This window comes from Danio aesculapii, chromosome 1 (assembly GCF_903798145.1).
Source record: "Danio aesculapii chromosome 1, fDanAes4.1, whole genome shotgun sequence".
NCBI classification, from domain to species: Eukaryota; Metazoa; Chordata; class Actinopteri; order Cypriniformes; family Danionidae; genus Danio; species Danio aesculapii.
This window is the reverse complement of record NC_079435.1, coordinates 51984389-51999152: the sequence shown is the minus strand read 5'-3', so window position 1 is coordinate 51999152 and position 14764 is coordinate 51984389. Positions and strand designations below refer to the sequence as shown.

General features: G+C 39.3%; 1 protein-coding gene across 1 annotated transcript; it reads left to right on the top strand.

Annotated features, from left to right (window-relative positions):
• Positions 1-8840: 8840 nt before the first annotated feature.
• Positions 8841-13068, top strand: uncx4.1 (Unc4.1 homeobox (C. elegans)). The gene is made up of 3 exons (XM_056452326.1): positions 8841-9520; positions 10204-10379; positions 11826-13068. Exons 1-3 carry the CDS (start codon positions 9259-9261, stop codon positions 12798-12800), a joined length of 1413 nt encoding a protein of 470 aa, XP_056308301.1. The 5' UTR covers positions 8841-9258; the 3' UTR covers positions 12801-13068.
• Positions 13069-14764: the final 1696 nt, after the last annotated feature.

Genomic DNA, 14764 nt, shown 5'->3' with positions numbered 1-14764 from the left:
TGTGGAGTAAGTGAATTCTTACATTAGAAGAGTCCATTGTCATTTTTGAGCCCTGGTGTTTAACCGCTACATTTTAAATAATAAATACAACATAAAACTTGGGCGTCACGGTGGTGCAGTGGGTAGCACAATCGTAGCACAGCCTTACAGCAAGAAGGTTGATGGTTCAAGCCTCGGCTGGGTCAGTTGGCATTTCTGTGTGGAGTTTCTGTTCTGTTCTCCCTGTGTTGGTGTGAGTTTCCTCCAGGTGCTCCAGTTTCACCCACAAGTCCAAAGACATGCTATAGGTGAATTGGGTAAGCTAAATTGTTTGTATTGTTTGTGTGTGAATGAGTGTGTATGGATGTTTCCCAGTGATGGGTTGCAGCTGGAAGGGCATCCGCTGCATAAAAACATATGCTGGATAAGTTGGCGGTTCATTCAGCTGTGGCGACCCCAGATTAACAAAGGGACTAAGCAGAAAAGAAAATGAATGAATGAACATAAAAACTTTCCAACAAAAATCCCTAAGACTAAGGTGGTCATTCCTGCATCCTGAAAAGGAATACATGCATCTGTTGCCTTTATATGTGGTCCATTTAATGTTGAGCCACACGTTATCAGTCTCTTGTCATCTTCACTTGACTGTTGTGACTTGTCCTTCATACAATGTAGGCTAAAACATGGTCCTTGAATAGTACTCCAGCGTCTTTTTGAGAAGGCGAGAAACTTTTGTTGTTCTAGAGCAGAGATGCCCAAATAGGGCCCATTGCAACTTTTGATTTGGCCCATCACCATCCCATCTGAGAGGAGAGTGAGAATGATGGAGATGGTTGGGTCGATTGCCGGATCCTTTTTTAGCTACAAAAAAGCAAACTGAAATTAAATGTTTCAATTTAATGTTGTAAATGAATCTGCTTTTTAAAAAATGTACTGGTAGAGGACTACACAGAAGACATTGGCGAGCAAATCAAGGCAAAAACTAGTGTAATTCTGTTAGAAATTAGATTTTGTTTTTACTGTAATAAGTTCATTGTAAAATGTAAAATAATTACTGTATTAGTTATTATAAAGCAATGTTTCTACTTCTTTTTAAATATTATTCAATAAATTAGGATAATTACACATGGCAACTGTATTTCCCTTTGGCCCACAAGCCTCAATTAACTTTGGTCCATTTGGTCCATCAGTCTCTTGTCATCTTCACTTAACCATTGTGACTTGTCTTTCATACATTGTAGACTAAAACAAGGTCCTTGAATAGTACTCCAGCGCCTTTTTTGAGAAGGAGAGAAACTTTTGTTGTTCTAGAGGAGAGATGCCCAAAGTAGGGCCCATCACCATCCCATCTGAGTGGAGAGTGAGTATGATGGAGATGGTTGGGTCGATTGCGGGATCCTTTTTAGCTACAAAAAAGCAAACTGAAATTAAATGTTTCAGTTTAATGTTGTAAATGAATCTGCTTATTAAAAATATGTATGCATAGAGGACTATGCAGAAGACATTGGCGAGCAAATCAAGACAAAAACTAGTGTAATTCTGTTAAAAATTAGATTGTTTTGTTTTTACTGTAATAAGTACATTATAAAATGTAAAATAATAATGCATTAGTTAATATAAAGCAATGTTTTCTACTCATTTTTAAATATTATTTAATAAATTTGGAAATTACCCATGCAATATGTTTACCTCCGGCCTACTAGCCTCAATCAAGTTTGGTTTTTGGCCCTTCAGAAGAAAAAGTTTGGGTACCCCTGTTCTAAAGAGAGAGAGAGAGAGAAAAAAGGGCTGGATCGGCCAGATGGCAGCACACCTGGTTCATCATAGCCACCAACCAGCGTCTGTCTCTTTAATTCTGTCTGATATAATGATAGACCTGTTTCAGTTTAAAGTGCTTGTCCATTTTGCACCAACTGAACACGCATTAAGAAACACTGGCAATAAATGCAGGTCATTTTACCGACTTTATCACAATGCTGTTTCGTTTTTCCTCCAGCGGAAATCTCCAAGTCTCCTCTTTGAGCTGCATTAAGATTCACCTCAGCTTCTTCTCTACGGGCGCTCGCCGTGGAACGAGCCTCTTATGAATCGAATTTGACAGTCACAAAGGCGTCATAATTGCAGTCTGTCGCATTCCATTCCATGTTAACATATCACAAACTTATTCAAACGTAATTCGGGACGCATATGCTTTCGCTATCTCTCTCTCTCTCTCTAGCAATTATAAATGAATTTCACGGTGGAGGCTTTTAATGCTAATAAGATCCCCCTTCCCGCTGGCTTGCGAACGAACAGGCCAGTCTCACTGACAAACAGGGCGCGAAGACCCGTGGTGTGCGAGAGAGACATGTATGGCCTCAGAAGAAGAGAGAGGGAGGACAGAGGATCAGATTGCATCTCTTTTGTTTAACCAGACTCCTGTTTCAATGAGCTAATGGAGCGGAAGAGATTGGCGCCCCGCGGCTAGAGGAGGCCGACAGAAGCGCCGAATTAAAAAAGGTGTCAATAAATGTGTGAAAGACAATGAGCTAAAATACACAGGCTTTATAGGGAGGACAAAGGGGGACAGATGGATAGTGAGGAGGGGGTTCCGACCACTGACAGGACCCCTCAGCGTTTCATCAGAGCGGAGAGAGAGTTACAATATTGTCCCGGGATGATTTAAGGCGCTGTGGGACTCAGGTCCCCAAAGTGAATAATTTAGTCCTTTTATTAACTTGAGCAAACATGAGCTGTTTTTAATTAACCAGTTAGATCAGAGCACGACGGCCAAATGCATCCATCAGTGGTGCTTTAAGAGAAACACAGAACTTAAAGCAAGTTTAACATTTCGGAACCTTCTTTAGGGGTGCTGAGGGCATTTATTAGTTGAATGAATATGTGCATAACAATCATATCGGTAAGCAAATGTAAAGTCTATTAACATTTTAATGTTTACTGTATGTAGAGTTGATGGGAGAGGCAATGACTCGGATTACCAGTAGGTAGCGCTCTGGCTAGCATCAGTCGTCAGTTGGGTAGCCTAATTAAGCAAAAAATTAAGTACATTTAATTAGGCTCTGGTTCCATAAACACAATTATGTATTTAATTGATGGGCTCGTCTAATTATTCTGTCGCTCAATTTACACCTGCTTGCTTAACTGCGTATGAGAACCATCCTTTGGCTACTGAACAAATATTGCAGGAGAAGAAATTATTGAATAATGATGTTTTATCAGCTGTTATAATATTTATATACATTTTACTAAAAATGAGCATTTTCATTTATGCATAACTTTAGTCCAAATAAAAAAATGGGGGCTACATAAGGAAAATAATTTATATTTGATTTTTAACCACCCCCTCAATCAACACAGATCAGTTTTGCAAATCTTTAGTAATAAAGTGTTTTAGCCCAAATCAGGCAACCAAAAGGGTCTTGTGTATAGCAGGCCTAATCATTTTTGGCTGTACAGGGTTTGAGACAAAGCAGCTCTTATGGGCGACAAGGATAGGGCAACGAAGGCAATTCATTAAGCTGCCGAGTTAACCTGCCTCGCCTTAATTAAAACATCTCCGCTAGTTTACAGTGTGGATACTGGGGCGTCTCTGGGGTGTTGGGTTTCCTGGGCGCAGCAGATGGCCGCGCCGGTCGAAAATAATAGTTGGCGCTCCTCCTCCCATGTTTTATTGTACCAGACCCGAACAACCGTGAGGCCGCGAGCCACTAGGGGATTAGAACAGCGTGGATAACAAAGAGATATTAACTATTCAAGGCGCTCACCAAACCAGCGCGGTCAGTGCAGATCAAGAACCTGATTGATACCCAGGCGGATGACACGAGTCACATGAGGTGTTTGAGATTTATTTATTGAGAAAGCGAGAGATGGGTGATCCTTAGTTCTCTGAGGAGCTATTTGACTTATAGATCGCTGAAGTCTCCAAGCACTTCTTGTCACTATCAATAAGCCGAGTTTTTATTAAAGGGGGGTTAATTTTTAACTCCAAAACATTTGAAACGATCACTGACCTTTACGTTATGAAGAGCCCATTTGGAATTCAGCAAAATAACAAAAACATAGCTAATTTCCAGCACATTAGATCTCGATTAATTAATATTTTCTTTAAAACCTGTTAAAAAGTTGTTTAGAAATGTTCTTTGCTTTTAGTTAATCATGAATAGACATGAGAAAAGAGAAATTGGCCACATATTTTTTCAGTTTTCAGTTGTCATATAGGCTAGTGGTGAGAGTAAATAATGGTTATAAAAAAGACTACATAAAAAGTTGCCCAACTGTCCACAAAATGGAAGAAAGTCTTTCTAATTTTGTATAGTTTGTTGAATATTTAAAAATATCATTGAAAAAAGGCAGTGGTAATCATATTCTCATGTTTTGATCTTGCCATACAAACCTTTTTAAGTCACGTAACAGAAAATTCAAGAACGCCTCAAAAACCTTTATTTTTGAAAATTATTAAATTAAAGCTCTCAAAGTTCCACCCCAGTCAGTCGTGCCCATATAGTTTGGTCTTGTATAAAGCTTAACTGCTTTTGGGACACATTTTAGTCACATTTTTAAAACTACATCTGTTTTTAGTCACATTTTTAAAACTACATCTGGTTTTTAGTCACATTTTTAAAACTACATCTGGTTTTTAGTCACATTTTTAAAACTACATCTGGTTTTTAGTTGCATTTTTAAAATCATTTTTGGGGGGTATATATCTCTCCTTGCCCACTGATTTCCATTTTTGGGATTTTTCCCCATGTCATTTTAATCTTACAAAGATACTATCTTGCATTGCATTTATTGTGCTTCTGGCCAAACGAATAATACTGGAAGGACCAGAAACCTCCAACCCCAACACAGTGGATCTGTGATGTCCTCTTCTTCCTAAAGTTGTAAATAATTAGACTGTCTAAAGGTTCATCTAGCCAGTTTAAGAAAAATTGGGACCCTTTAAGGAAATATATCCAGGAACATGTCAAATATAGACCAAGTCCTTGTATCAGCAAATTGATTCTATTTCTTTCCTAAGTTCAAAGTAGAGTGCATTGTGTGATACAGATTTAACAATTGTACACTGAAAAAAAATATTCAAAGAGGATTCCTTGGATTTACTCAATTTTTTATGTTAAGTGGTTTTAAACAATTTATTTGTGTTGAATTTAAACAAACAAATTAAGTTGAGCATTATTAAATTTAATTTGTTTGTTTAAATTCAACACAAATAAATTGTTTGCAACAGTTTTGCACGCAACACTTTTTTCGGCTTTTAAAGCCACGTTGTTATCAACCTTTTTAATTATTGGTGTGTGTTATTTTATTGTATGCGCTTAAGTTTATATTATCTCTACTTTTTAAAATATAATTGTTTTTGTATTTTTAATGCCATAAAATTAATAAATAACATAATTTTTAAAAGTATAGCCTACTTTTATGAACTTTTAAGTTTTATATCTTAATTTAATCACTTTTTATAAACCAAGATTTATTATTGACCATTACGTCTTTAAAAATTACAAAACAAAATATTTAACGCCATAAACATTATTTGACACCTTGCATTTAGCTATAATAGAACGCTAGGTGGCGATAAAATCACGGTTTCTTTGTCCACATGACAGTTCAAGTTTTTGACAGCTGTGATACCTGTGCGCTTGATCACCAATGAAGTCGTGTCACAGGTCTGTTCTGCTAATTTCCCTCACTTTTTCACGTAGATGGATAGAATAAATATGCTTTTAGCACACAAAGACACGCAGCCCTCTCCCATGTCCAAGTGCTCCTACACTGTCCTTCAGCTTCAAAGTGAAAACAGTGGGCTTTAAAAAAATATGCATGTAAATTACGCTCAGAAAGCCTCCGAAAAATTGCCGTCATCACCATAGCTCCAACGATATCATTATATATTTTGAAAATGTTAATCTGTTCAGCGGATTTCCCTGGGGAGGCAAGTAAATTAGTTCTATTTCCGAGCAAACCAGCGCGAGGCAACGGGAAGCGACAAGCACCTTCGATTCGCTGATTACAATTAGACAATCCCTGCTCGGGGTCCGTCAAGCATTGATAATTTTTGGCATATTAAGCACGTTTTAGCAAAAGGTGATAAGTCAGATTTAATTGAAATGAAATTATTGCTCTAATAGAAGTTTGAGTTATTGTTATTAAAAGGATTCCATTTGCCCTACCTCATAAATGCAGACCAGGGTAAGATTTCTGAAGGGCATTGTAGGTTGTCGAGGCAGAATAAGGTAATTTGAAGGGGAATTGCGTTTTTTCCCTCTCTCTTAGTCAGAAATGAAGTGAATTAAAACTCGGAATCAATCGCTTTTTGCTTTCCGCTTTCTCTGCAGTCACCCCAACAATTGCAGATAATTAGTGCGCGGGAAAGTTTTAATTGCATGATTAGCTGAGCGGGATTAGAGGGAAATTTGCCTGGTGGAATAGCCTAGATTTCCACTAAAACACCAAACTATGTGCTTGAGTGAAACACAAACACTGAAAGGAAAATCATTTTACACTTTAATTGGTTCCGTTTGTGGATCAAATGACTTTCAACAATTAATTTACGTTTCACACTCTAATTATCTGTACATCGACTAATGTGCAGCTCAGTTATGATAGCCACAAATGAATTCACGTTACGTTCATTCAGCAATTAAGACCTTCAAAAGTAGTATATTGATTTTTAGATTAAAATGTTTTATTGAAAGCTAATGGTTAATTATGATTAACGTTTAAAAACAAGCTTCAAGGTGAAATAAGAATTATGAAAAGCACAATCCATCTTAAGCTTTCTATACTTAATAAATAAACTAACAAATGAACCCGACCCCTTTAACCTCTTTAAATGAGTTTGATTCAAAAGTGTAAATAAATATTTACTCTGAAAAGAGGTGTAAGGGTTGTGATGTATTATTTAAACGAGCATGTACAAATCCTCAGGTGGATTTCCATACAGCATTCAGACGTTAAAATGATTTAATTGTGACACGTGTTGATTCTTCATATGTTTTTATGTTTTTTATAATACCGCCTTCTGGTACAGATTGAAAGTATCGAAAGTGTGATAAAAGTGGGCGAATACGCACTGAACCCATGCCTCTCGTGTGGCTCGGGTACATATTATTATGAAGTTAATTAAAGCCCGCGCATCTGACACAGTCACTCCGGCGGATTAAAAACAACGGGCGCCTTGCAACGCTTCGCAGGGGCCGCGTGTCAAGGGTTGTCTACCCAGGAGCCGCGCGCGCGTCGAGCGGATACCGCTTGCTCAGAACTGGAGGGGTGCCCTTTCAAGAAGCGGTTTTCAAAAAGCAAACGACAAGAAGCCAATTATTGAACTTAGATGTCGGAGGAGGGGCAGAATGAAACGATTTCCATAATTCCTGTATGCGATGTGATGAAATGTTTGGGGATAAAGAGTGGAGGAGAGAGATACAAACCAAGCAGCATCAAACGCGCGCTCACGCAGGGAATGTGTGCTTTGAAAGCTACTAGTGCTGGAAGAGAGGCCTTTTTTTCCTCTCAAAGTGCTGATTTGAAATGAACACATTGAAATGCAGAGAGGCGGCCAGCCAACAGACTGCGGGGTCAAGTGACGAACGGATTATATGCTTCTTCTTAATAATATTAATTAAACAATTTGCATGCTAATAAGGTAACAATTATCGTGCCTCTCTGTTGAAAGATTTAGGTTATTACTACACGCCATCCGGGTGCTGCTGAGGGTCAGCGCAAGCGGGCGAGTGGTGAGAAATTTCAACTCAAATTAACATTCTGGCAGCTGGAGAAATTGGATAAATAAAGTGGAATTAATTCTCGGTAATGGAGGAGGAGAGCAGGGAGAGGGAAAGACCCGTGTGCTTGCTTTTCACATGGATAGGATTGATTACCATCCTGTATTCACAACTATCTCTATCTCTTTCTCTCGCTCACTCACCTCCTTTCCAAATCCAATGCTAAATAAATAAATAAAAATAAAAGTAGACATGCTGGAGATGAACTACATTTATGTATTCATTCATTCATTTTCCTTCGGCTTAGTCCTTTTATTCATCAGGGGTCACCACAGCGGAATGAACCGCCATGAATTACATTATAAATATAAAAAACTAAGTTTACAATCCTTTCATTATAATATAATCATAAAATATTTAATGTTCCTCTTTTAGTTTACACGTTTAATATTTTGTCTGTGCACCTGTGCGAGCTAAGCTAACCTGTATGATTTGTGCATTTTAATTTAATGCAATACATAATTTACATGATACTTTCTATTAATATATTGCAAATCTCATTTTAAATGGTTTTATCGTATTTGTAAAATGACCTCACAAACACTCTCTCTGGAAATAACACAGATGTAAGTTCTTTAACTTTACAGAACATAAAAAAACTAATGTAAAACCTCTGACATGTCAAGATTTCAATCGGATCTAGCTTTCCTCCCTCACAAATAATCTGTCAGACTCACTTTTGTTTCCACCTTCAGATATATATTTTTTTCATAACACCTGCCAAGATCAGCCACAGTAATCAGAACTGTGGAAATGAGTTGAAACTATTGGAGGCGCGCTCGCGTGTAGATATTAGAAAGGCTGAGGTGCTTGTAGTTTTAAATTCATCCTGACAGCTCGCAACAGGGTGGGAGATGCTTCATCCGTTTTAGGATCACTCTATTCAGGGCACGATGCCTCCGCGTAATGGGAGAACAGCATTTTACGCATTCAGAGAGAGCCAGACGTTCCTCGAAAAGTATCAGATGTGGGATACTTGACGTTTTCGGTTGTTATTTTGTGTCTGTACAGAACAAATGCGGCGCTCAGAGCAGAACAATTAGCAATTGGAACAGAACCATTGTGTGTTTATGTAGAATGTAGTCGGGAATCAATCAATTTGCCGGTTTCGCCTCCTCCCCTTTCTCCTCCCTCTCGCCTAGTTGTGATGTCTCATGTCGTGTTGTGACAGCGCTGGTATTGTTTATTGAGGTGGATGTCAGGTATAATTAGCAATCGATATGGAAAACGTTTGTGTCGTGGCTCTGACGTCACCGACGATTAGGCTTTCTTATTGGTCGCGAATTCCCTAGCGCGAGAGCTAGTTATTTGGACAAGGGGAGAGTTGATGTTGACAAAGTAGGAGAGAGCGAATAAGCCCGCACGCCTGCCTCGGTCTCCTTATTCCTAATTCGGGAGCGCAAGGCATGTCAACGCCGCTCGTCCCTTCACGGCTGCTGCATGCGTTCTGAGGGAAGAGTTGGAGCTTGTTTTGGCCAGACGAACGCGAGATGCAATGATGGATAGCCGGATCCTCGAGCATCCTCATGCCCAATTTGGAGGCTCTTTGGGAGGCATGGTTGGAATGGGTTTCCCCTACCACCTCGGTCATCATCATGTTTACGATATCTCCGGACACCAGCTACAGTCGGCGGCCGCTGTACCTTTTTCTATAGACGGATTACTTAATGGATCATGCTCGGGCTCTGTTGCAAACTCCAACCCATTGCTTGGATCTGGTTGTGGTGTAAACGGGGATAGTCAATATAAACTGGGCGGTAAGAGAATACTTCTTTATTCAGTACAGAATATAGTAAGCGTACAGTTTTATTGTCAGCATTTAATAGTTATGCGAGGCCTTTCGCCAAAATAATCTGGAATAATTCTGTTCTTGCACTTCAGAATTGGAAGATATTACAGGTTAAATAGAATGTAGGCCGATTTTACTGAGTCTAATGATGCACTGAAAACTAAATTGTAGTCTTATTATTACTATCATAACGACAGGTGATTTTTTTTTTCATGGGATTAAAGCTATTTAATTTGTGTTATGGGCAAGTCGATTTATATTCATAGTTCTATAATTTTAAATGCATAAATAAGATCATGAAACATTATGTAAACGTGTTAAAACCCTGTCAAAATAAATACGACTTTGAACAATAATAAAATGCATTTTCATTTGAGTGTATTTTAAAATTCACATTAGCAATACTACATTTGACCTATATATTGTAGGTACCCTTCACGGGTTAATTTATATATGAAAATAATCAGGCAATGCACTTCTTTAAAAATATTGTCATTTTATTTTATAATCATATGTATGTTATACATTTTAAATTAACATTCTTTAAATAATTTGTCAACAAAATTTCACGTATAGCTAATTTCAAGCAGAATGTTTAGTATGTGCATGTTTATGTTTGCATGCGCGTTCTGAAAGACTTTGTGGTTCTAGATGCCGGAGACCCCGACAAGGAAAGCCCTGGTTGTAAACGGAGGCGAACACGTACAAATTTTACGGGTTGGCAGCTGGAGGAACTAGAGAAAGCCTTCAACGAAAGCCATTATCCGGACGTGTTCATGCGCGAGGCGCTCGCGCTACGTCTAGACCTTGTTGAGTCACGTGTTCAGGTAAATGATGGTTTGTTTTTATGTCATAACAAAATCTTTCATTGACCTTTATCATAATGGCCTACTAATTTTTAATTAGACGGAGTAGCAATAGCCATGCTCCTGTTTGTGATTCCTATAGGTTATTACTTGATGTGAATTAAAATGTAGCCTAAGCCTTTAAATGATGAAAGTCTAAACAATTATTTTTCATGTGCATGGCGATACTTAATTTAAAACAACATTAATTTGTAAATGGTTATCATTTAAAAGTAATTTCATCATTAAAAACATTAGTAAATTAGATAATTTAATTAACTGATTTGGATATTAATTCGTTCTGACTGATTACTGGTTTAGTTGATTAGTAGATTTTAAAGCAAATTATAATAAACTATTTATAGTCAGAATACATTTATTATCATTATTTTTAATCAACAAAAGCCGTTTTATTAACATATTAAAAGACTGTTGCATTTTAGTTGAAAGTTAATATATGTGATCAGTTTACCTTTTCTTTACTAATAAATGCAGGCCAATGGGTTGTAAATGATCTTCAGTAACCGCTGAACGTGCAGCTTTTGTCTGCATTTTATCATTTTTGTTGAAAATCGACGCTGGGAGAGAATCAGTTTTGTTCGGGGAGTTAAAAGCTTAGCTTTGTATTATGCTTATTCCTTAAGGAAGATTAGCCTGCTTTATCGTTTGGTTTGTATGCTCACAGATTTTAGCAAAATTAACATTTCATGTGTATACACAGCTATTGTCATGTAGCCTCGATGTCTCTATGTTAGTATGCGTCTTAGCCTGCTGGTGGATGCTAACTCGCGTGTTATCAGCGCTGAACAGACGGCAGTCGCCATGTGAGGGGCCTGGGTGTGAGGTGCAAGCCTGCTGCTCCCTGCATCTTCTGGGCCAAATCTGTCCTAGCGCTTATACGCGCCTAAATGAACTTTAGGGGAACAGGCCCAAATTAGCTACGCAAGATCCAGGCTTAATTGAAAAATTGAGAGTGAGCCATTACATTAAATCAACTGATAATTAAGACAAGCGCATCTGTGGCTGCGAGATTTATGATAGAAAATATGCTTATGTAAACATTCCCTCTGTCCAAGTTCGTCATATTGTTCATGAACCTTGGGTGTACATCAAATAGCTACAAAAAACAAGACATCTTTTCATAAAATACTTGCCATTTAACCCCTGTCTTTTGTTTGTATTTTTTGGAAGAAATATTGCTGTTTTATTAACCGAATAAATGGTTAAGATAAAATACTGTGATGTGTGATAATACCGCAATAAATGACTTAAATAGTCATAGCAGGTGCTTCTCAGATTCATTTAAACATTTGCATTAATAATAATTTTGTCAATCGAGAGTTACAATTAGTCGTATTTCTAACATGCATTCATACTCATATTTTTAACGTGCATTTATATTCATTAAAAAAACGATTTGATTTCTAGGTTTGGTTTCAAAACCGGCGAGCCAAATGGCGCAAAAAGGAGAACACGAAAAAAGGGCCCGGTCGACCGGCTCACAACTCTCACCCCACTACCTGCAGCGGCGAACCAATGGACCCAGAGGAAATCGCACGACGGGAGTTGGAGCGTTTGGAGAAGAAAAAGCGAAAACAGGAACGCAAACTGCTCAAGTCCCAAAACAAGCTCTTAGCCGGTGAGCTCTTCCACACGCCCGGTTCTGACAGCGACAGTGGAGTATCGCAAAGCACCGATAGCGAGTCCACTCCGCACACCGGGCCTCAGCATAGCGCGCACCGGCAGCAGACAGAACATATATGTGAGCAACATGCACGCCACCAAAGAGCCGGTACGGTCAACGAGACAGCGGAGCCCATGGACTCCACACGGAACTCTCCCCTGTGCCCTGCGAACGGCATCACACGCGCCTCCACGCTCCAGAAACTCAACCCATTTAGTGTGGAGAGTTTACTAGCCGACTCGAGTCCCAGGAGAAAAACTATCCTGGATTTTTCTCAGTTACCGCCGCAGAGACCACTGGTCGGTAAAGGCCATTTCCTTCTGTATCCCATTACCCAGCCGCTGGGTTTCATTGTGCCACAGACAGCGATGAAACCGAGCAATGATTCAGGAAACTCGGGTCACTACTGTTCCACGACAGACACCTCAACCTCAAACCAGAAAAATATCAATCACTTGTGCAGAGACAACACTGGTGCAAACGACGAGCTTCAGAGAGAAACCAAGAACTCTTCAATCCAGTCTCCAAGCACAAGCTCAGAGAAATGCTTCTCAGAATCTAACTCGCCTCAAAAGGAGTCTGAAAATGACTCCGAGTCCACTGTCACAAACTCTAGTCAGAAAGAAAGCATCTCTGCTAACCTGTCTGAATATTCTGACAGGAAAAGCCGCAGTTCTGCTGACACACATACAGATGGAGAGGATGTAGACATGGACTGAAATATAAATAGGCCAGAAGCAGTGGCGCCAAGTGACTTGTCACAATCCCAAAGCTGATAACGACACGTTTTTTTTGTATACAAGACTGTTTGAATTCACTTTTTATACTTTTCAGAAACGGATATTCTTTATTCAGGTGAACTGTCTGTCTGTTTCGGCTTAAAATGTTTGTTCCAGTTCAGTGACTCTGCTCACTTGAAGGAACAGGTTAGCTACACGAGCAGGACACGAGAACAAAACATCCTCAAATCGTTGTATAAATGATAAAGTATCGAAAATATTTATATATGTATCATTTTGATAAGTAATAATAAAATATTGTGAAAGAAAATATCTTGTATCACCATCGCAGTTGCTTTTGGTTAGTCTGTCTGTTTTGTTTATCGCTTTGAGAGGCTGCTGTACAGCAGGCTCGTGTTTATTGCTTTAACAAATTCATTCATTCAAAACCTCCAGTTAAAATGAGGTCTCACGCCGCGGGCGGTAGGACCCGGTCAGCTCCTGTGGAGTTTTGATATGAAAGTAATTATTTTCCCGGTGGCGGCTGGGAGGATACGTTTTTTTTCTGTTAGCCTGAAGGGTTATTATACATTACCGATTCCAGCGATATGAAATCACATAAACTTCCAACAATAATAGAATTAGCATGAAAGGCTGGCGAGTCAGATTGAAATGGGGAAATAATAGCCCTGGCAGCTGCGAGCGTACGTGTGAGTGTGTGTGTGTGTGTGTGTGTGCGCGCGCAGTGAGGCAAGCCTGGGTGATTCGCGGGGTGGAATTTTCATGAGGCGCGCGGGCCTGTCAGGGCACGCGGAGGCGGCAATATTAAGATAGATGTTCGATGATATCCCTCATTGTTCTGTCGCGTACATTGATGTTCCTGCCTTATCGGCCTATTGATCATTTGTCGCTCTATAAAAGAACAGCCCTCCCTCCCTCTTACACACACACACACCACTGTGACTCTCTCTCTCTCTCTCTCTCTCTCTCTCTCTCTCTCTCTCTCTCTCTCTCTCTCTCTCTCTCTCTCTCTCACACACACACACTCACACACACGCACACACACACACACACATTGAGAGAGAGAGAGAGAGAGAGACCAATTTACTCTAATAGTGTTACCTAGAGGGTCAAAAACGCATGGCACACTGAAGCATATGCATTGGAAATATTAGCCGGTTTAAGTAAATTTAAGAGTTGAAGGAGGGACGTCTGTGTCAAGAAAAAAAACTAAAAGACGGTCCCTGGACCTGCGTTGAATTTTAGCTATATACTTTCTTATGCAAAACCTTTAATTATCACGTTTCCTAAAAGATTTTCTCAACACACAGTTTAGATTCTGTACGAGTGGGCAGTATTGTACGAATGTAAAACCGCCACCCTCCGGTCATCTTCATTGAGCCCCTGTATTTGCAAATAAATTAAAAGTAAACGGAGGGGCTCCGGCTTTACCCTATGAATGACATCTTCCAGCCTTAATAACATTTACATAATTTCTTATTTCGGGTTACTGCTATTTGCACTGCATGAGACCTAGCTTATAGGAAAAATAATGAGAGAAGGGATCATCTCTGGGGGGGTGTGCTACTTCAGCGACGAGAAACATAAATGTTTTAGTGTAGTTATGAGCGCAGGAAGAAATGACTGTGAGAAAAGCTGTATTTTATGGTGGCATATTTTATAGGAGTTGATTGTGAAGGTCTGACACTCCCCCCGTTACACTCACTGGGGATTCTGCAAGCGCTGGTAGGCATAATTTATTAAGACAAACAATGAATTGATTTATACTAAATGAATTGATGATGCTACAGGCTCTCCTCACGTCTGGTCAGGCCCCCAGCGCTGTAATCTACTCTTGTACTGGGTTTATAGATTCAGGGAGTATAAAAAGTTTTCACTTTGAGCCCTGAGACTCATTATAAACGGGGAAGGGAGGAGTGTAAATTGTTTTTACGCTATTATCT